The sequence below is a fragment of the Kogia breviceps genome, chromosome 18, assembly GCF_026419965.1.
Source record: "Kogia breviceps isolate mKogBre1 chromosome 18, mKogBre1 haplotype 1, whole genome shotgun sequence".
Taxonomy (NCBI): Eukaryota; Metazoa; Chordata; class Mammalia; order Artiodactyla; family Physeteridae; genus Kogia; species Kogia breviceps.
The window spans coordinates 23,287,298-23,311,292 of record NC_081327.1 but is presented as its reverse complement, the minus strand read 5'-3'; the positions used below and the strand labels follow the sequence as shown (position 1 = coordinate 23,311,292).

General features: G+C 35.5%; 1 protein-coding gene across 4 annotated transcripts in view; it reads right to left on the bottom strand.

Moving 5' to 3' along the window:
• Positions 1–6,489: 6,489 nt before the first annotated feature.
• PHKB (phosphorylase kinase regulatory subunit beta) overlaps positions 6,490–23,995 on the bottom strand; it is a 198,475-nt gene continuing 180,969 nt past the window's right edge. For all 4 annotated transcript variants that reach the window (XM_059045655.2, XM_059045656.2, XM_059045657.2 and 1 more), the window contains 5 exons: positions 20,729–20,863; positions 14,369–14,498; positions 10,210–10,317; positions 8,036–8,176; positions 6,490–7,385 (listed from right to left, as the gene is read on the bottom strand). In XM_059045655.2, the coding sequence (XP_058901638.1) occupies positions 7,248–7,385; positions 8,036–8,176; positions 10,210–10,317; positions 14,369–14,498; positions 20,729–20,863 (652 nt within the window). In that variant the 3' untranslated portion in view covers positions 6,490–7,247. The remainder of the gene's footprint in view (positions 7,386–8,035; positions 8,177–10,209; positions 10,318–14,368; positions 14,499–20,728; positions 20,864–23,995) is intronic.

The following is a 23,995-nucleotide window of genomic DNA, read 5'->3' as shown; positions in this document are numbered from 1 at the left end:
ATATGCCAAGCTATAATTGTTACTATGCAAGTGAAGAATAGATTTTGAGGGACAGCTGGCAATTTCTACCAGGATGCTGTGTTTTGTTTTGTACACTGTATTAGGCCACTTGTATTCTAGTTATGGATTTAATGCTGTTTAAAACATTTTAATTCAGTGCTGTCTGATAGTAAAGAAGATAGTTGCAGTTATAGTGGATCTATCATTAATCTTTTGTTTTCTATCTTGTGCTATATGGTCCATTTTCTGAACACCCCCCACCTTCTGGTAATTTAAAATTACTTTTGTATTTCAAATGGTAAACTTTTAAAAACCTTATTTCTTGATTTATTAACTTTAAAAAAAATGAAGTGAATATTGACATCTTGCTGGGAAAGACAAGGGAATTAACTCACTCATACTTCCTTCTCAGCGCCCACTGAGGTTTGTCAGCAAGCTCTAGGATTTTAGTCCCAGTCCATTAGTTATATTATTTTAAATTGTGAAGTTTTTCTTTCAAGTCATCTTTACATTCTCCTTTGTAAATACAAATTGCATTGTTAGTTTTATATTTTAATGGATTAATTCTTATGTTTTTAATGTATCAAGTTTTCTCCACTACTATACTCTTCACATTGATCCCCTTGATTGACTGGATTTAGTCAAATATTATTTTCAAGAAAGGTTTATGGTTGTTACTATTCCTGAGTTATTGCCTATTTAAGAATTCTTCATTTGCCTTTATAACTGGCAGGGAAAAAACTTAGGTCACACTTTTTGTGTGACATTGAACTGGTGTGGAGAAATTCAGCCCTAGCCGATGGGATTTTTTTGGTTTGAACTTCTCCAAGATGTTTCAGTGTTGCTCATTCTGTATCAAATTTTTCTGAAACACGATGTATCCTCTTTATCTTTTAGTTCTTCCTTATTTAGGGAAAACTTTATCATATCTTTTTTTTTTTTTTTTTCCTGTGCCAATCATAGCCTTCTCTACCTAGAGATACCAATTCTAGGTTGGATCAACCTTGTCCACCCCTGTTTCTTTTCTTTTCCATTTGCATTCACTGTGGTTATCTCTCTGATTTGCCAATCTCTCAGATAAAAAAATCAAAATGCCCACTCCTAGTAGCCATTCCCTTCCTTGGGGAGCATGACTGTGGCAGTCGTGTGGTTTGCACACTGCACAAAGGTGTCCAGTTGAGAGGGTAACAGGGGGCTGAAATCCAGTTTATGCTAGACTCTCTGAGCTACGTGTCCTAGGCTAGTATGGGTCTGTATCTACTCAGAGAAAGGATCTTTTTCTTTTCACAAAGGTACTAAACCTTGTGCCCACAGGACTGAGTGTGCTCAGAAAGGATGCCTTTTTCTAATTCACACAGCTGTCAAGTGGGCTGGCAATAGTCCTGCTGGAGAATAATGTGGGACAGTGTTATGTGTGGTGGGGGAAGAACTTCCATCCTGGAAGGACATTTTCTGTTTCTTTTCCCTTAGATAATGATTCAACTCTCATCTGATTCCCTCCAAATGCATTGGTTTTTCATAATTTATCTACTGACCTTGTCCTCACCCTGTACAGCTTCTGGGAGGCCAGAGGATAGGAGCCCAATACAAATTCCTATGGGTCTTTTGTCTTCCTGCTGCTATTCAGAGTTTACGGTATGAGGTTGTACTGCTTCCTTGGTCTGAATGCTGCTGATGTTGTTTTGCCGATTCTTTCTCCCTCATTTTCCATTCACGTTTTTAGTTTCCGAGATAGAGTAGTTTTATGAATCCGGCTGCATACTACCATACTTCCAGACTCTCCTTGATTTAACTGTGGTCTCTCTGTGCTGTTATAACTATGTTTTCACATTGTGTAGATTCTTCTACTTTTATATACCATCTGTTCAATATGCATGCTCATGAAATACTTTTATCTGAACCTTTACCTTTAGAGTTCTGGTGAAAAGTTAAATTTATTCAGGTATTCTATAAATGTCATTTGGTATCCGTAAGGCACTGTAAGCTTATCACGTATTGGAGATGACATCAAGATGATCCCACACTCTGATTTTTTTAAAACTGAAATATGACTTTTTCAGACTTAAATAAAATTGAAGGAAATCTGGAAAACATCATGCTTCTTAAAATTATGTTCTGGAAATGTAGCTGAATTGGACATTCAGTGAGGAGTTTCCTATAGACATTGCTTGTACAATAAACTTACACAGTGAATCTGCCATTGTGATAGAGGAAGCTTTAAATTAGATTTAAGTCTTGTCATGCCTGGATAAATGTGCTAATATTTTCAGTCAGTCTCTAGTACAGCTGTTAAAACATTTTGGCTCTGTAGGCCAAATGAGGCTTCTAAAATTCATGAGTTCTGTGTTCTAACTCTTATTATTTTTTTCTTTCCTAATTAGAAAACAGACATTGGCTTCTGTAGAGGGGATATCAAGATTTATTGATCCCAAAATATCTTTCAGAACAACAAATTTTGAATTTCATCAAAACACAAACTCAATACATATGTCACAGATTCTGAATGCCTTCAGTAGTGGAAAACTTCAGAATTCTGCATATGTAACATTTAAGCAGGAAGCTAAAACTCATATATGCATTTGCAAATGATGTTTGATTTCAGCTAAGACAGTGGCTGATTCCTGGCAACTCTGCTCAGCTAGTCGGACTTTTTAATTCTTAAAAATACAACATAGTTCCTTTCCCTCCATATTTCAGCAAATATTAAATATTTCAAGGTTTTTTTTTTTCTTTATTTCCAGTTGCCCTAGCTATGAACCGTCAGTCCTCAATTCTCTCCAGGGGTCTCATGTTTAAGAGTTTTTCATGCTTGTTTTATAAACTAGCTGCTTCACTATCTTTTCATAAACTCTCTTAATATATCAAGTCAAGTATTATCTTCTTTGCCATATCACTCTCCTTAAGATGTTCTTGACCATCAGCAAAATGAAAAGACAACTTACTGAATGGGAGAAAATATTTTCAAATCATATATCTGATAAGGGACTAATACCCAAAATATATAAAAAACTCATACCAAAAAAATTCAATTAAAAAATGGGCAGAAGATCTGAATAGATATTTTCCCAAGGAAGACATATAGATGACCAACAGGTACATGAAAAGATGCTCAACATCACTAATCATCAGGAAAATGCAAATCAAAACCACTATGAGAAATTATCTCACACTGGTCAGAATGACCATTATATAAAAAAAGAAATAACAAGTATTGGTGAGGGTGTAGAGAAAAAGGGACCCTAATGCATTGTTGGTGGGAATGTAAATTGGTACAGCCACTGTGGAAAACAGTATGGAAGTTTCTCAAAAAATTAAAAATAGAACCATCATACAATTCAGCAATTCCACTTCTAGGTATTTACCCAAAGAAAATGAAAATACTAACTTGAAAAAATATCTGCACCCTCATATTCATTGCAGCATTTACAGTAGCCAAGATATGCAAACAACTTAAGTGTCCATTGATGGATAATGGATAAAGAAATATTCCACTATATATTAGCCATAAAAGAATGAAATCTTGCCATGTGCAACAACATGGATGGAACTCGAGGGCATTATGTTATGTGAAAAAAGTCGGACAGAGAAAGAAAAAGACAAATACCGTATGACCTCTCTTACATGTGGAATCTAAAAAAATAAGCAAGATCATAAATACAGAGAACAGATTGATGGTTGCCAGAGGTAAGGGCCTGGGGGTGAGAGAAATGGGTGAAAGGGGTCAAAAGGTAAAAAGAAAAAAATAAACAAATACGATGCATTATTGAACAACAACAACAATAAAAAACAAAAAAAGAAGGAAAAAAAAGAGAAGCAGCATTTGTTTCTTTTCTGGATGCACAAACCTAAAAGCAGTATGGAAGTAACCAAATTATCAATTTCAATTCAAGTTACTTTCCTCTTTAACCATAATATTACAAGAAAACTTACATTGAAATATAAGCCATATTTTAAGTAATGTCCATGCTCATATTTTACCTGTTTTCTGAATTTGCAAATGGGGGGTGGGGAGAAAAGAAAAGAATACAGTGAAAAAACTATCTATATTACTCTAAGCCATTTTGTGCATAGTGAAATTGTTTTTTCTTCCCAAGAAAATGTAAAGTCATTTCTTTTTCTTAACACACATTCCAGATATTTTAAATGGATATTTCCTCAAAGAGCTGCAAAATTCACAAAGGAGTTCCTTGACGTATTTTCACTATTGTAGATAAGCAAACAAAGAAAGGCAAATCTATATATGTATGTGTGTGTTTTTGAAGAAAAAATTAAATATATGTATAAATATAAATTCAACATACATACACATATAATAGGAATTGAATCTATGTAAATACATTTAATATATGCATGTTATGTGCATATTAATTTTCCCCACTGAAATATTATTTATTATTGCTGTTTTTTTAAGGAGTTCAGATTATTTCACTCAAATCTAATTAATCTTCAGTACTTCTTCAAGGTGAATAATAAAGCACCATTAGCTGCATTTTTTTTATGTTAAGGAAAAAGAATCAAATATTTAATAACAGAACAAGATTTTTCTGTCATTCAAAAAGATGCATTTTTATATAGCAAACATAGAGTTCACAAATAATACAATGTGACAGATATATTTGTTGCATGTGTGTGTACGTGTAATTGGCTCTCTGTATTCATGGGTTCTGCATCCACAATTTCAACCAATCATGGATCAAAAATATTCAGAAAAATAAATTTCAGAGAGTTCCAAAAAGCAAAACTTGAATTTGCAGTGCATTGGCAACAATTTACACAACGTTTACATTGTATTAGGAATTGTAAGTAATCTAGAGATGATTTAACGTGTACAGGGGGATGTATGTAGGTCATATAAATACTATGCCATTTTATATAAGGAACTTGAGCATCCATGGATTTTGATATCCATGGGGAGTCCCGGAATCAATTTCCTGTGGGCACTGAGAAAAGACTGTACAGTTTGACTGACTTTAGTACTCAAATGCATCCACATTGCCAAATATAAATTGTTCTAGCTCTTTCAAATTACTGATCATTAGAGACAAAAAAATTATTTCAGTGATATCACTTTTATTTCCTATTATTTATGTTACTACTGGAATTTTCTTCAGAGCCAGATTCATGCTCTGAGTCAAAGGGAAAACTCAAATTGACTGACTAGTGAGGAATTCTCAGTGGGCAATGAGCGCTTACAGCATTTATCTGGAGGCTTGCAAAAGTGGTTTGTAATCCAGTAAGATCATGGTTCTGGACAGAAGCCAGTGGTTGGCTTAGAATCAAAGATAGTGCAGTCAGATAAGATAGCCTTAGGCCAGAATTCCTGAAGAAGCAAGGAGAACTCCTCCTAAACTAAATCATTCCCCATAGCCTGAATCAACTGTTACTGGCTTCTCCCCAGTGGGTTTTACCAGGAAATGTGGCAATCTGAGACTACAATCACATTAGAGGGAAGAAAAATCAGTCTAGGGTAGACTAGTGAGAAGTACATGGATTCTGTAATGACATACAGAAGTCTGAATTCTTTTCATATTACAAGTGGAGGAATTTATTACATAATCTGGACCATAGTATTCTTACCTGTAAAATCGGGATAACAATTTCATATGATCAGTATGCAAATTTGATATTATAATTTATGTGAAACACTTAATACATAACAGGTTCTGAATAGATGTTATTTTTCTCCTTGACTTCCGAAAAAAAAAAAAAAAGTTCTATTTGGTCAGATTTTTACCTCATTTTTCTCAATTTTGCCAACCTGCACACATATGATTTCTTATGCAGGATCTAGGCAGTGTACCTCAAAGTTATGAGGAATGTGCCTGACTCTTCAGATTTTTTCATGTGCTCCGGCATCCATTTGATATCAGTTTGACTTGTCACTGAAGCTACTTTGTCCTTTCTTTCTTAGATCCTTTCAAGATTTTACAAATGGGCTGCATTTTTTGTCACAAGTTTGACTTCTCAGGTGAAACTCAATAATAAGACTAGTCAGAAAAATGACTCTCTTTGGGGCCAGGGCTCAAATTAATGGGCTTCACTGTAATATTAAGTAAGGAAATAAATTCATAAAATTTAAATGTTTTATCTACTTTATTATTTTTATTAACATTTGCTTAAGTAAATTTGGTAATAAAATATGTGTAATTGTAGGTACCATAGATTCTCTTCCATTTCATCTCCTGATCAATTAAATGAAAATATTCAGGAGTAATAAACTTGATACTGTGAGCAATGGGAACAAAGAATGTGTCCAGGGCTTCCCTGGTGGTGCAGTGGTTGAGAGTCCGCCTGCCGATGCAGGGGACGCGGGTTCGTGCCCCGGTCCGGGAAGATCCCACATGCCATGGAGCGGCTGGGCCCGTGAGCCATGGCCGCTGGGCCTGCGCATCTGGAGCCTGTGCTCCGCAATGGGAGAGGACACAACAGTGAGAGGCCCGCGTACCAAAAAAAAAAAAAAAAAAAAAAAAAAAAAAGTGTCCAGATATATTCATTAATTCAGAAATAAAATTTAATGACTTTTAATTTTGTTTTTTATGAGTACAAACTAGGTTAACAGTCCACACTTCTGAATAATCTTACTTAAATTTTGTTTTTAGTAAGAGCACAAAGAATATATTTGATCAGGCATAGATTTATTACTTTAGTTCAACCACTACAGTAAGCACAAATACAAAACCACAATCATGTTTATGAGGCAAAAATTGTACAATAGCTCTGTATACTAAAATATTATCAATAATGCAGTTTGAGAATCAAAATCAGCTGGCTGATTTTGCTTTTATGATGCATACTGGTATCTTTTTCTAGCATTATAATGCCACTTAAAAAATTTACCCTTCTTCCCATATATTTTCATTCCTAGTACACATAATTAGTTGGAAAATTCATTTAATTGGCAGTAAGGTGGGAATTTAGTCCAAAGTGCAAAGACTCATTTTGATGAGCTGTGTAATCATAAAACATGCAGTGGTGAACTTTCAATTCATAAACGATTACTATTGTTCAGTAAAGATTATTACTGTAGTGGGCATAATCATGAGAACTTATTTTCACTTGATTATAAGCAGTTCTTACCATCAGATTGCTTATGGCATGCAAGAGGTCCAATAACTCTGCCAAGGGTGTGGCAACCACTCACCAGCACGACCAGCCCACACATTAATGGCTGTCTTGATTAAGCTTCAACACAAACTTAACACACTTCTGGAAAACCTGCCTCAACAGAATCTCTAACACCTTCCTCACTAGCTAACCAGACATGGGTCATCATTGCTTGGCTTGACTTCTCCTTCCAGCAGCAAATTCATCACGACCTTTGTCAAATAGCTGCATGTTCCTCTTTTTCCCAGGGGGGGAGTATTGTAAAAAGAAGTCATGTCATCCTACAAAGGAAAATAAGCAAGTCGTTTGATTTTTTTTGTTTGTAAAGAGTTGACAGGTAAAGTCAGTGTCAGCCTAGAGGGAAAAATAAATTCACAGAAATATTTCCTTATGGAAAAGATGAGCTTCTTGTGTTTGTCTTTTATTTTCCTGAGGTGTCTTCTCAGTGTATAAAACAAAGACAGACATTTTTAGTATTCTCCTCTTTGCTGATAATTTTTATTTACTTAGGGAACCTTTTTACTGACAAGCATAAAATATTAAACAGAGAGCCTGGAAGGGACTATATTAGGTAGTACACAGCACCAATGTAGCCTGTTACTCATTTCCATGCTCCCCAGAATTTAATTTTATAGCCTTCTGGAATCTATGGCTCTTTTCTGGTAAAACACATTTTAACTGCTAACTATAAAAAGGAAAGTTTATCTCTCCTTAGATTTCTTTTTAGTTAGAACTTCATAGCTGAATTGACTAGTAATTAACTAAAAAGTAACATTAATTCCTTAAATAAATCAGACTTCCCTCTGCCTCTCAAGTACTCTATCTAGTACTCTGTAAATCTGTTTCGTAAGTTAAATGATAAGAGATTAGGGATATTTTGAAGAATTGAGATAAAAAACCAATTCTACAAAAAGCTATTTTGTCTACTTACTTGTTTTTCAACTTCTTTTAGTCGACTCTCATCTTTTTGAAATTCATAAAATGCTTCTTTCACCAGTTTGTCTAGATCTACTTTGTCTTGAAATTCTAGCTCAGGGTTTCTTTCCAGCACAATGGATACAACCATTAGTAACTAGGAGAGACAGACACATTGAAAGCCAATTATGTGAACCATAAAAGCGACAAAGTCTGGATATGTTTTCATTCTTTATTCAGACTGATGTGTGGTCCTCATATTCCAGTGTGTTCTGTACAATGATAGGCTTTAGGATCATCCATGGATGGAATCTTCCTAATCGTGCAAATTAGTAGCATGAGTTCTGTTTGGAAACCTCACTTTTCTTTCATTGTATGTATCCCTGTAGCTGTATGGAAATGGTTTTTAGTCACTTAAATATAACTAATAACTTAGAAAAATGACTTTTCTAATCCTGTCAACAGTACATAGTGCCCTATTCACCCAAAGCATCTGAACTCTTTCTGGTCTTCAGGCCTTAATCCTTGGTGGCAAGACACCAAAACAGTGTCCAGTGGAGCACAGGCTGCCTCAGAAGAGGTGGTAGGCAACAAAGCCAGAGAAGGCAGATGAGTTCAGTGGAGATTCTGGATCTAGGCTCAGGATCAAATGACTTGGGAGTCTAGCACCCCAAAATGAGTATAATTCTGTGACATCACAGTATTTTTCAGGGGACAGTTATGTTTTAAACAATATACTTAACTCTGACTCTTTATGACATGAGCATTATTTGGTTTGTATAAGCTATCTTAGTTTAAGGAATCATCCTATTGTTTGGCTACCCTATACACTTATCTAAGTAGTAATGTTCATTTTATATGACAAACTGTAATATGCAAAGATTGTATCTGAGTATACAATGCTTGGTAAAGACTTTCTCATGATGATTACGGCTCCTAAGTTGGACATGGAACAGGAAAAAGGCCTCATAATTCCCAACTTGGGAATCTTTCTGAATGTATTTTATTGAAATGCTTCCCAAACAGAACCAGAAAGAACCAAAGGAAACAGAAAAAGCCAGGGGTCACAATGTGGGAGACCTTGGGGCAGGGCTTTAGTCAAAAGAATTTGAAGTTTTGCTCAAGTTCTAAATGTAGATTTCTTCTAAAAAGAGAATGACTTTATTTTAGAGACAACTATGGGCGCAAGATACCAAAAGGTTAACAGCACAAGGAAGGCATTCACCCTTCTAAAACCCCCATGTTTTCTTGACCCCAGTCTCTGCCTCACTCCCACATACTATGACACTGACTGGCTGATATTCTTTCCCAAATCCTGGCACATCAGAGATAAGGCTGAATCTCACTTAACTGACTGTAGCTCCAGACATGCTGGATTTTAGGAGGTGCCACATTCAGTCCAGCACTCACTGAGAGCTTCTGTATCAATAAGACATATTACCCACTCTCAAGAAACACAAAGTCTGATGGAGACATTCCCAGAGAAACAGACAAAGTGAGGATGAGCTATAAATTATATCCATTCATTGAGGGATTCTCTATGTATTCTTTTTCTTTTTTCCTTTTTCTTTACTTATTTATTTATTTATTTTCTCTCTATGTATTTGATATAATGTTTTAAAATGGCAAAAAAGCATGTGTACACATGCGTATGCATGTGTGTGTATACATTAGCATTTAACTTTATATGGAGCAATGATGATACACAAAATTACACACCTTCTCTGTTCACAGAGAGACGTCTAGAAAGATGTCCCTCAAAATAATAGTGGCAATCTATTGTTAGTGGATATAGAGACATTTTTGGCTTTCTTTTCTATAATTTTCTGAACTATTGAAATTTTCTACAGTAGTCATGAGTTATTTCTGTAAACATACACACAAAAAAGACAAATAGAAAAAGGTCCCTTCCTCTCTTTCATAGTATTGTTGATGCACTTACTGTGGGGGTGAGTGTATAGCTGAGAAAGTTGGGCAGTTAGCCTTTCCACCCTGATGGATTTAAGATGTTTGAATTGTTCAAGTGCTTCGACTTGGGTGAAGGATGGCCAACTTCTCCAGGACTCAACTGGAAATTTGGGTTAGGTGAGGAGTGGAATTCCTGGTCCCTTGGGCAAACTTTCCTTATACTAGTTTTCAGGGAACAGATAGAAAGCACTTCTTCAGCAATCTACATTTTAAAATACAAACCTCCACAATTATCTGTCTGTATTTTGGCTGGTCAATATTTCCCAACATGTCTTCAACAAGGAGAGAGAAATTCATCTCATACATGGTCATATCTGACAGGGTTGGTTGCTGAAAGAAATAACTCAATATTAATATACTGCATTGTTATATCCTGGTTCCCACTTAATAGGAAAATTTCATTTTATAGTCAATAATCTTTTTCAGCTTCTACAAAACCTTAGAGAGCATTTTCAGCTATATGACTGGATTTTATATATGTCAAATTACTGAAGCCAACCAGCTGACTATTGTGATAAATTAAACCTCCTGTTTTTAGTAGTTATCTTTATTATATTAATGTTTTTAGGGAAAAAGGACTATATTAGAAAACCACTTCAATACACAAACGGAACAGCCAAAAATTGAGACAACAAATAAGAGTACATATTGCTTTCAGAATTAACACAAGAAGTTATGCTTGCTGTCAGACTTCAGCATGTAAGTCACCTGCTATTAAATTAACATCATTTCTGTGGCAGGTCCTTTCTGAGCTGGCAGCATAAAAATGCATACAAATAAGTGAAACAACATTATGTGCAGAAAAAAGCAAAACAAAAAAAATGTTCTCTACTCTACTCTTTATATTTCATTTAAGACAAGAGTATTGCAAAATCTTCCATTCACATTCCACAAACCAAATGAAAGCAGAAAATAAACTCAAATCTGAACCAAATCTGGGCATGGTAGATAATCTTCAAAGGATGGACAGAAAGGCTCTAAATGTTAGGCTTATATGGTGGAAAGCAGATGGAGTCCCCAGAATTATTACCAGAGATGCAGAGATGAAGAGTCATACTTATTTGCTTTTACCTCAGTGATGATTTACAGTGAACTTAATCACAGCCTCCTAACAATGTCTACCTATGTACTACTCAAAATGGGACCCAGCAGAAATGTCTCCTTTCAATCAAATGACAGCAGTGTTATTCTGTTTGGTATAATAATGCCTCAGTCTTATATTCAGTATGGTCCATCTATTGTATTCTGTATTCAATACAATCCAACATAATGTTAATGTTTACAGGTAGTACCTAATTTGGGGAAAATGAAGCTGGTTGTTCAACAGGGTATGGGCATACCTTGTTTTATTGTGCTTCACTTTACTGCACTTTGCAGATTTTTTTTTTTTTTTTTTTTACAAATTGAAGGTTTGTGGTAACCCTGTGTTGTTATATGACGGTTACCAATTTTTAGCAATAAAGTACTTTTAAATTAAGGTATGTACTTTTTTTTAGACATAATGCTATTACACACTTAGTAGACTACAGTACAGTGTAAACATAATTTTTATATGCACTGGAAAACCAGATAATTTTATGTAATTTGCTTTATTGCAATTGTCTGGAACCAAACCTGCAATATTTGAGATATGCCTGTAATTATAACTGTTTAGATGTCTAGCAATGAGATTAATGGGGTTACAGAAGAAAAGGAAGAACTTTTCATGGGTTCACATCAATTTCCTTTTAATATATCTCATTTGAAAAGTCAACCTAGCTAGTATGCAACAGGATAGTTAAACCTAGAGAAGAGACATCAAGGCTGCCTTATTTTCCCATCTCTGAAAGAAGTGGCAACTGTAGCAGAGAAGTTAAGAGAAAAGGCTCAGAAGTCAAATTGCTGGGGAGGGGGGTTATACTCTGGATCAGCTACTTCCTAGATGTGTGACCTTGGAAAAACCACTTAGCTGTGCTTTAGTTTCCTCATCTGTCAAACAGTAACAATAAAGTACCTACCTCAAAAGACTGCTGTGAGGATTAAAGGAGCACTTAGAAAAGTGCCTGGCACATAAAAATACTTAACATGTAGTTGTTGTTAGCAAGGAGAAAGTACTAAATGTAAGTGGCCCAGGCAATTAGACAATTAAAAGAATATCTGGTAGGTATTAGTGGGGGTTGGGAAAGAAGCTAACAAAGTGCCAGAGTCCACTGTACACGGACACAGGCCTAGCAGAAGAAGCAGGACACGAACAGTAGAGGCCAGTTCCCCACTCACAGGAGACAGAGCTGCTCCATACAATAGTCACAGAGCATCTGGGAAAGGGCTGGAGCACCTATACTGCCAGCCAACAAGAACCACTCAACAGTTTGTTAATAGCATAAAGAATCCTTTTAAAAAGTTCTTACTCATTTTTGAAAATAAATAATAGATTCACAAAGTTCAAATTCTGAAAGGTTAAAAGGGTTTTCAGTGAAAAGCTGCTCTGTCCCCCCAGACCACAGTTCCTTTTCCCAAAGGCAAAGACTAGAATGCTACCAATTTCTTGTGGGTCCTTTCAGAAATACCCTAGGTACATATAAACAAAATGAGTATGGGTGTGTGTGTTTAAGAATATTTTATTTTCACAGATGTAGAGATCAAACTAGTAGTTGCCAGTGGGGTTAGGGAAGAGAAGAGGTGCAAGATAGGGGTAAGGTACTATGAGGTACAAACTATGTATAAAATAAATAAGCTACAAGTATATACTATATAGCAGTGGTCCCCGAACTTTTTGGCACTAGGGACCGGTTTCATGGAAGACAATTTTTCTACGGAGCAGGGTCGGGGTGTGGGGGGATGGTTTTGGGATTATGTAAGCACATTACATTTATTGTGCACTTTATTTCTAGTATTATTACATTGTAATATATAATGAAATAATTATACAACTCACCATAATGCAGAATCATTGGGAGCCCTGAGCTTGTTTTCACTTGTCATTCCCTGTAGGGTTTTGATATGAGTCTGCAAGCAACTGATTTTTTATGGTCTCTGTGCAGTCGAACCTCTCTGCTAATGATAATCTGTATTTAGAGCCGCTCCCCAGCGCTAGCATCACCGCCTCAGCTCCACCTCAGATCATCAGGCATTAGGTTCTCATAAGGGGCACGCAACCTAGATCCCTTGTATGCGCAGTTCACAGCAGGGTTCACGGTTCTATGAGAATCTAATGCTGCCGCTGATCTGACAAGAGGTGCAGCTCAGGAGGTAATGCAAGTGATGGGGAGCGGCTGTAAATACAGATGAAGCTTGACTTGCTCACTCACCCGCCACTCACCTCCTGCTGTGCAGCCCACTTCATAACAGGCCATGGACCAGTACTGGTCTGTGGCCCAGGGGTTGGGGACCCCTGCTATACAGCACAGGGAATACAGCCGATATTTTATAATAACTTTAAATAGAGTATAATTTATAAAAATACTGAATCACTATGTTGCACACCTGAAACATATTGTAAGTCAAGTATACTTCAATAAAAAAAGAATACTTTGTATAAAGACCTTCATCAAGAATAATTTGCTTGATGTTTCAACACTATAAACAGATACAGTATTCCATTTCTTGAAGGCTTAATTATTCCTGTTTGTGCATAAGCACAATGATTTAGGTGTCAGGATTAAATAAAATAATTAAATCAAAGAGGCAGGCCAGTTTACATAACTTGGGAAACCATCTAAAGGAGGGAACACTAATTCATTTGGACCAACAGTAAGTTACATCTCAATTAAATGATTGTCTAATGACCTAAAAAGTTACTGTACTTTTCACATTCAGTGCAGTTCTTTACTAATTTCCTTATCCACAGCATTACTAAGTCACCTTGTTTCTTAAGACTGATTTGGTTCTGTCTTTTGAATGTATGTTTTCCTGTTTGTGAGGTCCCCCCGCACTGGCCCATTGCAGTTGGTGGGGAAGGAATACCACCACTCAGTAATGTCAATATAAGAAACCCTAAATTCACTAATAAGCAAACAAAGGAAGGATAGCTTGATTGGCAAAAGCTTTGACCATATGGTGTATTTAAACTGAGAACTTCCTTGAAACATCTGAAATATGATAAAACAAATTTTTTTTATTGAATACAACTTTCAAGCAAAATATCCATTGTAAAACAAGGCTTTTTTATAGAGGAACACTAAAATTGAAAAATAAAAGGAACTCAGATTGGGAAAAAATATTTCCAATCCAATTGACCAGACTTATTTTCTCCCTTCAGGTATCTGGATACCCCTACTTTAAATACTCTTAGAAAACAGAATAAGTAGGAAAGTTATTTTCAAAGCAGAGAAGGAAAGAACTCTCTGCTCCTTGAGGTCCCTTTAGAAGTCCCTTTACTGACACAAACATAGTAGAGCTGTACCTGGGGCAAATGCCTTCCGGCTACAATGATTCCATTGGGTGTGCGCTCCAGGATCTGCCACACTCGGTCATAGAACTCAGAGGGAGTTCTATTCAAAGACCCATCGATCTGACGCCTGTTCAGCCAACATCTGTAGACCAAAAGAAAATGCCTCAGTGTTGAAAAACAAGCTTGTTCTGGCAGAAAGCAGGGCTTTTATATGGATTAATTGTTCCAATAGAGTGAGCAATAAAAGCCAAATTCCATCAATGATGCTTATCTACCATGTGTTACAGAGTTTACTAAATATTTCAAAGTGAAAACAGAGCTTGCAGGAAAGGAGAAAACCCCCAAGATTTAAAGAAATTTAACAAGCAAAATGTTATTCTCTAGTAAGTTACTTACAACTCACTATGTGATTAAATGACTTTCTAACATGTAAAGCAGCTCAATGTAAAAACACAGCAGCAGTCATTTCAAAATTACATACAATAAAATGTAAGCTCCTTGAAGGCATGGGCATTGTATTGATATATATAGCTTGATCATTCCTATATACTTCTCCAAAAAAGGTGCTTAATAAACACCTGGTAAGTGGGTGAATGTTCAAAAAAGCATGATGTATCTAATGAAATTACCTTATTTTAAACCTTATGTGTCAATTTAAACCTTATATTTAGTTTTAAACCTTCATTTAAATATGGCCAAAGTACCAATGCTGAAGAATCAGTTACCAAATTTTACATGTCATAATAATCGACATGTAAGAGTCAAAATTCTAGATCTACTATTTTAATGGATTAAGTATTAAATCTTAAAGATATAACAGTTACTTCAATCACAAACTGCTAAAGATGCAGAATTTGCATAATCTGAAAAGAACACACCAATGACATAGTAGTATATTCTTACAAAAGCTGAAGATAGTAACAAATATAAACTTTTTATACTTGGTATTAAAACCGGCTGCAGAGTAAAATGTGTCATCAATTACAAGGTGGGAATGCAATGACCAACAGTATTTCTAGATGTGAAAATAGCTATGCATGATACAGTAAACAGAAAAAGACATTTTTGTTCTGGTGAAAGAGGACCAATGAAATTACATCACTACATAAATGAGGAGGCACTCTTTTGGACATACAGCTTCTTTTGGTAGACCCACACTTGTGTGGCTGGGTTCAGTGCTATGCTAAAGAGAAAAAGCCAAAGGAGTTCCTTCATGACGTTTTATTTTGGATAATGGGTGTGCAAACTGAATATCCTATATTCTGCATTTGATTTTTCCCCCCTATTTCCTTTGTTTGGCAACAACAAAAGAGAAGTTTTCCGAGCTCTATGAAGTCATGGTTAATTCTATAAAAAGGAGATGTTTGCTTAGAACAACATAAAAGGTAGAAATGTGTGAATACTCACAGAGGAGGAATTATTTTAGAAGAATTCTCTTAATTTTACTTTTTTGGCTTTTTAATTTGAAAAAATTAGACTTACAGAAAAGTAAAAAAAAAAATTAATGAAGTTCCTCTTTACTCAGCTTCCTCTACTTCTGTCATCTTACATAACCAGTAGCACAACTATTTGAAACCAGGAAATAAACTACTAATCTATGGATCTTATTCAAATTTTGCCAATTTCACCACAAATATCTTGTTTTGGTCCTGGATTCCATCCAGGACCCCACACTGCATTTAGTTTCCAGGTCTCCTTAGGCTCCTCTACTTTGTGACAGTTCCTCAATCTTCATCTTTCACGACTTTGACATTTTAGAAATGTCAGTTATTTTGTAGAATGTACCTTAATTTAGGTTCGTCTGACGTTTTCTCATGATTAGACTTAGGTTATGCATTTTTCACAAGAATACCCAGAAATGGTTGTACCCTTCTCAGCACATCATATCAGGGGGTATGTGATGTTGATGTATCTTATTACTGGTGATGTTAACCTTGAACATTTGGTTAAGGTGGAGTCTGCTGGGTTTCTGCACTGTAAAGTTATAATTTTTCTTTTTACAATTAAAAAGTATCTTGAATGGAAATACTTTGAAATTATGCAAATTTTCCATTTCTCATGATACTTCTACCCACTAAATTTAGTGGTTCTTGCCTGCAGTAGTTATTACTCTTGTATTTGCCTAATGGTGATTTTTTTATTTCCATCATTCCATCTATACTTATTAATTGGAATGCCATTGTAATACAAGTCCCTTCTCTCCCATTTATCTATTTGTATCAGCATGGACTCATGGATATTTATTCTACCGGATGTAATCCAATAGTATCATTATTTATTTTCTTGCTCAAATTGTTCCAGCTTTGGCCATTGAGCCTTCTTCACCTTGCCTCCAGCATCCTTCTCACACACCTCTATAATTTTTTGGAGCATTTTCTTACTTTCTGGTACCACAAGATGCTCCAGGTTTGTCTTGTATTTTTCTTGCCCCAGCCCTGGAATCAACCATTTCTCCAAGGAACTCTGGTTCCTTTATTAGAAAGTGGTATTTGGAAATCAATATCTGGGCACTAGGTTTGCTCATTGCTATTGGGGTTTCATTGCTTCTAGGTTCTCTCAGTGGACAATTAGGAAAGATATGGATGTATGCTCACATACACACATCCACATTTATTTCTGTATCTATTTCTGTACCTATACATCTGTGTAAAAATCATCAATTCATACTGATACTCCCAATTCCAGCCCAAAACCACAGAGTATATTCTAGCCACTCTTCTTTCCTTATTTGTAACTACATTTTCCAACAGTGAAAAAAATCTGGCTCAAATTAGCCACATTTACTTATATATTTAATATCAGTGTGTGTATGTATACACACCATATATATAACACTATGTGTGTAAGTATGTGTGCATATATATATATATAAATATATATATATATGAATTCCAGAATTGCTAATTCCTACCTCTGTGAGAAAAAATTTATTATACAGAGTACAGGATTTGTGTGCAGTTCTTTTTTGTTTAGCTTTACAGCGTCTAGTCAATGTTTTCCAAAGGTACTTTGGTTAATTCTTGTCGTCCCCTTCCCCTTCAGTGTGGTAATATTATTCATTTGTAATATGGTTGGGGTCAGTTGTTACTATTTGTATTCTATTTGGGGTACCTTCCACATGTGGATTAATTTTAATTAATCATTTACATTTGGGGAATATAAAACATTAACATAGTTTAAGAGTCAGAGCTATTCAAATGGTATACTCAAATGGAAGGTATATTCAGATGGAAGTATTGCTCAACCCTCAACCCTACTGCACTGTACCTATTTTTTTCATTCTTCCCACCCTGTTCCTCCCCACTCCCTGAAGGTAACCAATTTCATTAGTTTCTGATTTATCCTTCCTGTATTTCTTCTGTAAAAATGAGCAGATATCCCCTTCTTTCTTACGTGAAGAGTAGTGTATGATACACACTCTTTTGTACTTTGCTGTTTTTTTTTAAAATTTTTATTTTATTTATTTTACTTATTTATTTTGGTTGCTCCTGGTCTTAGTTGTGGCAGGCGGGTTCTTTAGTTGCAGCTCACGGGCTCCTTAGTTGCAGTTCAGCAGCTCCTTAGCTGCAGCACATATGCTCCTTAGTTGTGGCACATGTGCTCCTTAGTTGCAGCTGGCAGGCTCCCTAGTTACAGTTCATGGGCTCCTTAGTTGTGGCATGCAAACTCCCAGCCACAGCATGCATGCAGGATCCAGTTCCCTTTCCAAGGATCGAACCCACGTTTCCCCACACTGGAAGGCAGATTCTCAACCACTGCACCACCAGGGAAGTCCTCTGGTTTCTCTTCAGAGTATATAAATCTTTTGCCTTTTACTTTGCTGTTTTTATGTAACGATATAGCCTAGAAATTATTCCATATCAGTTCATAGAGACCACACTCATTCTTTTTTCACAACTTCATAGTACTCCACTGTGTGGACATACCACAGTTTATTCAAATAATCCCTCATGCACAGGGACTAAGGTCATGGGCATTCCAAAATTTGCAATTATAAACAATGATGCAATGAATAACCTTGTGCATATATATAATATCTATTCATGCTGTTGGAGGCAACCTCCAGGGTGAGTCTCTAAAAGTAAGACTGCTGAGTCAAAGGGTAAGTGCAAATGTAGACTTTTTTTTAGATGTTGTCCAATTCCCATATAGAAGAGTTGTAGTCAACAGCTATATATGGGAGTGTCTGTTTCTCCACAGCCTCAGCAAATGTTTGCCATACTGTTTAACTTTGCTAGTCTGATAGATAAGAAATGGTATCTCAATGTGTTTTAATTTACATTTCTCTAATTATGAGTTAGTTTGAACATCTTTCCAAATATTTAAGGTCCATTTTTTAATTTTTTAAATGAACTGATTAATCATATTTTCCCCCATTTTTCTCTTAGGTTCTTTGTCCCTTAATTTTTTTTTTTTTTTTTTTTTTTTTTTTTTTTTTTTTTTTTTTTTTTTTTTTTGCGGTATGCGGGCCTCTCACCGCTGCGGCCTCTCCCGCCGCGGAGCACAGGCTCCGGACGCACAGGCCCAGCGGCCATGGCCCACGGGCTCAGCCGCGCCGCGGCATGTGGGATCCTCCCGGACCAGGGCACGAACCCGCGTCCCCCGCATCGGCAGGCGGACTCTCAACCACTGCGCCACCAGGGAAGCCCCTGTCCCTTAATTTTTAAGATTCTTGGATATTAGCTCTTCGTAACAAATGTTTTGTTCCAGCTTCTCAGTTGTCTTTTGGCATTATCTATTTTTTCACCATGAAAAATGTTGCTTTTAATTTTTATATAGTCTTAATAATCTTTTATTGCCCCTGGGTTTGAATCATAGTTAGAAAGTCCTTCCCATACCAAGGTTACAAAGGAATTTACCCATGTCTTCTTTTTTAATTTATTTTTTAATATTTATTCTATTTTATTTTTTTTGGCTGCGTTGGGTCTCTGTTGCTATGCACGGGCTTTCTCTAGTTGCGGTGAGCTGGGGCTACTCTTTGTTGTGGTGTGTGGGTTTCTCATTGCAGTGGCTTCTCTTGTTGCGGAGCACAGGCTCTAGGCATGTGGGCTTCAGTAGTTGCGGCACACATGCTCAGTAGTTGTGGCTTGCAGGCTCTAGAATGCAGTCTCAGTAGCTGTGGCACACGGGCTTAGTTGCTCCGTGGCATGAGGGATCTTCCTGGACCAGGGCTTGAACCTGTGTCTCCTGCATTGGGAGATGGATTCTTAACCACTGTGCCACCAGGGAAGTCCCAACCCATGTCTTCTTTTAGCACTAGTATGGTTTCATTTTTTTTTTTAACGTTTAGATCACTAATCTGTTTGGAGTTTATTCTCGAGTACAGTATAAAGTATGAATTTTATTTTATCTTTTCCAAATGGCTATCCAGTTGTCCCATCACTATGTATTTTAAAAGTACATCCTTGACCCAATGATTTTGAGATGTCATACATGACATTATCATACATGAAATTTCCATATGTTCTTGGGGGGTCTATTTCTGGACTTTTTATTCTGTTCAACTGTTCCATTTTTCTGTTCATGTACCAGCACCATGTTATTTTAATTATAAAGGCTTTTAAATATTTTTACTGTCTCTCTTAGGACAAGTCTTTGTTTTATGTTTTCCTGGTTATTCTTGCATGTTTGTTTTTCCACAGGAAGTTTAGTATTAACTGGTCTAACTCCATAAAACAGCTTGTTGGAATTTTATTGGAATTTCATTAAATTTGTAACAGACATCTTTAAAATGCTGAGTTTTCCTGTCTAAGAACAAGGATGCTCTTCCATTTGTTCAAATATACTTTTGCAGAAGACTTCTTTTCTAGGTATTTCTAGGCATATAACTATACCTTGGAAAGTACCAGGCACACAGATAGTGCTCAATAAATGCTTGCTTAAATAATTTTATTAAAGCACTTTCTGTAATAAAAATAACTCTTCAATTCAATGCAATCCAAAGTATTTGTTTTGTTTTTATTCTAAGGTTAGCACAAGTTAAGTCTAAGACAAGTTTTACCTGAATAAGTTTACAGTCTACTTAGAGAGACAAGAGTTACAGGCAAGATATTTAAGTAACATTACCAAATCCAAACTTTTATGCCAAAATGTTGGGAGGAATTGACCAAAGTGGAACGAAGTGTTACATTCTGCATAGAATAATAAAAATTAAGAAACATTTATAATCTGTACCTGAAAGAAGTATAAAATTCAAATCAACACAAAAATCACAACTGAAGACAATTTTAATTAGTATCTCTAGGTATACTGCCCATCTACTGGTCTTTGATACTCTGCTGCATTTTATTTCTTATTAATACCTTACTAATTTCATATATATAGTTTTTGTAAATCCAGAGTGTCCTGTAGGTAACAATGGACCCTCATTACCTTCCATTCCGTTGAGGCTGCAGAATATCCAACAGAAGCTGTTTCACTTCACTAGGTGACAACTGATATAAGTCTCTGGCTGGCTTGTTTCCGCCACGGATCTGTAGTTCATACTCCATAGCATGGATGATCCACCTGAAACAAAACAGGGAAAGCATGAATCAATAACTCTTGAAATAAAATCACCTTGTGCTTCTTTTGGCAATGCCCTTAACAGCACTGACCCATCCAAAGAGGAATGAAGAAAAGGCCACTTGAATTTCCTGAACTGCTGATATAATTACTTCCATCAAGATTATGTGACATGATCAGACTCTTAAAAATGAGCGCTGCTCGTGCATATGTGGTTACGTAGTAAAATATGAAAATAGACAGGTACTTAGGTTCTTACCAAATGAGACTGATGAGTAGTGGCTGCCACACTACTATTTTCTTAATACTAGATATATGAAAAAAACAAATAGGATAAAAAGAAATCATTTTAAGAAATGGGCTGAGATATGCTATTATATAAACATTCCTTTCCCAGGAAGGACAAGTATTCTTTACCTACTTCATTTATTTTGTAGTCATTAATTGGAAGGGACAGAGGAGAAATACCTGCCTTTGAAATACAGGCACACAGTTAGTTATAACTTAATTATACTAGTATATCAGAGAACATACTTTAATCAGTAGATTTCAGAAGAATCTATTCTTTAATAGATGTTTAAATACTGTTCATGTACCTATTATTTAAAAAATCTATAATAGATATTTAAATGCTGTTCATAAAACACATTTTTATCAGAAAGAGCTTTAACATGATTATTTAGGAAAGCATTTATTGAGCACTATTTGTGTGCCTGGTAGTTATATTCCTAGAAATGCCTAAAATGTTTCATTATTTTATGTGTAAATAATTTTATTATTTAACTTGAGAAGCTTTTAGTAAGTATTTTTACAGTTTCATCTCATTTCATTTATTGTATTCTGAGGAAAGAACTCGGATAAACTAGTTATGTAAACCAAAGAAAACTCAGGAAATAATACTATGCCTTAGGGAACCAGAACTCTACAGACCATTAGGAAAAGCTACGGAATTAGTTTTACACAGCAAATTCCTGTGCTTTATCCTTAAATCCTTTGGTGAACACTGAATAACAAACAGAGACAGAGAACTGCAAAGAACGTGTCTTCATTCACCAGGCTTTGTTTCCCAAAGGGGGTACTGTGTAGTCAGCCCACAGGTAGAAACGCCTAGTTACAGCAACAAAGATTTAAAGTGGCAAGTTACTGTGCCCAAATATTTCAATATCTTTCTCTAATATACTTCTTTGAAAGACTGCCTACAGGTTATTGCAGGTACAGAGATGAAAAAGTTAGGTGGAAATAATCAAAAGATTCAAGTCCTTCTTTCTGCCAAGGTTGGTTTGCAAAACAACAGTGATGCATCCTCATGGAATGACTTTACTGTCTCTCAATGGAAAAAATGGTAAGAAAAATGGTAATCATTTCCAGTTGAGCAGGAAGTAATATCAACCAAGCATATCACCCTGCCCACTGGGCAGGCCATAAGCCACAAGGCAGTGTGTCTCCTGTGACTGCTCCAATCCCTCTGATAAGGCAACTCTCAGCTCTTTTTCCTATCCTCTTCACTATTCTTTGCTGTTGCCATTTCTGGAAGTTAGGAATTTAACTAGTCTGCCAGTCAAATGCAGACTATGTTGCATGACACTGAGATAGATTATAAAGGCATGAGAGATACACAAGGATAGAACATAATGATTTAAAAAATATATAACATTACTATTACCACTGATAGTACATGACAAATATTTAATACTTGCTCTTTGGTAAGAACACTAAAGATGACAAGGTATCTAAAAACAACAAAATACATGTTCGTGAGTTTTCTGGTATGTGCAACAACAGAATATGTAACGGAGTTAAGATGTACAATTTGCACTTCTCTAATCAGCTGAAAAGCAAAACTGGACTAAACCTATATTATTGCCAAAGACTAGAATTTATTTACTTGTTCATCTTCATTATTATGAACTACATTTAATAAAAATGTTATACAAGCATAAAAGTCACAAGGATATAGTTACTAGTTACTTCGGATGTTTTGATGTTAAAGTTGCTTATGAAATTAGTTCTTTTAAAATTTTATTTTATTGGAGTATAATTGCTTTACAATGTTGTGTTCATTTCTCCTGTACAATGATACGTGAATCAGCTATATGTATACCTATACCTCCTCCCTCTCGGGCCTCCCTCCTCCACCCCATCCCCCCCATCTAGATCATCACAGAGCACCGAGCTGAGCTCCCTGTGCTATACAGCAGGTTCCCACTAGATATCTATTTTACACATGGTACTGTATTTACGTCAAACCTAATTAGTTGTTATAGCAACATTTCAGTTACAATAAACTGCTCTATGGACTCTCTTTAAAATATAAAAATTCTGTTTTTAATTTTACAGGTTGGACAAAGTTGTTTTCTATTTTTTATTTCTTTATTTAACATTTAAAATTTACATTTGAGGCAGCTTAGTATAATAGAAGGAACATCAAATTGAAAATCTAAAGACCAGCCTTTTGGTGTCCAAACAACTTAATGTCATGAAAAGAAAAATGGGGTAAGGGGTACTATTCTAGATTAAAAGTGACTTAAGAGATGTAGCAACTAATGCCATGTGTGGGCCTTCTTTGGGACCCTAGTATTTTTAAAACAAAGTCATTTTGGGGACAACTAGAGAAATATGAATAAAAACAGTGTACCAGGTAATATTAAGGAATTATTGCTAATTTTGTTGGGTGTGATAATGGTACTGTGGTTATTAAGAAATGTCTTTTTTCTTACTTTAGATATATACTTAATAAAATATTGAGGGGTAAATGTCAAAATGTCATTTGGTTGTAAATTTCCTTTATAATTTACAGCCAAAAAAAAATAAAGCAAATATAGTAAATATAAATTACTAACAATTGCTTATACCCATTTAAATAATGGGTATATAGGAATTTTCCAAACTATTCTGTTATTACACATTTAAATATTTTCATAATGAAAAGAAAAAACAATGAAGACAGACCTGAATACCAATTCTGTCACTTACCAACTGAACCCCATTTCCAAGTTATTTTTCAAATGGGAATACTGTATTACTATTACTTGTTCAGCTCATTTTATGAAATTATTTTGAGGAATAAATAAGACAATGTTATGTTAAAACTGTTAAAATGCTTTTGAAATTATGGAGTTCAATTGTTATGTTCAA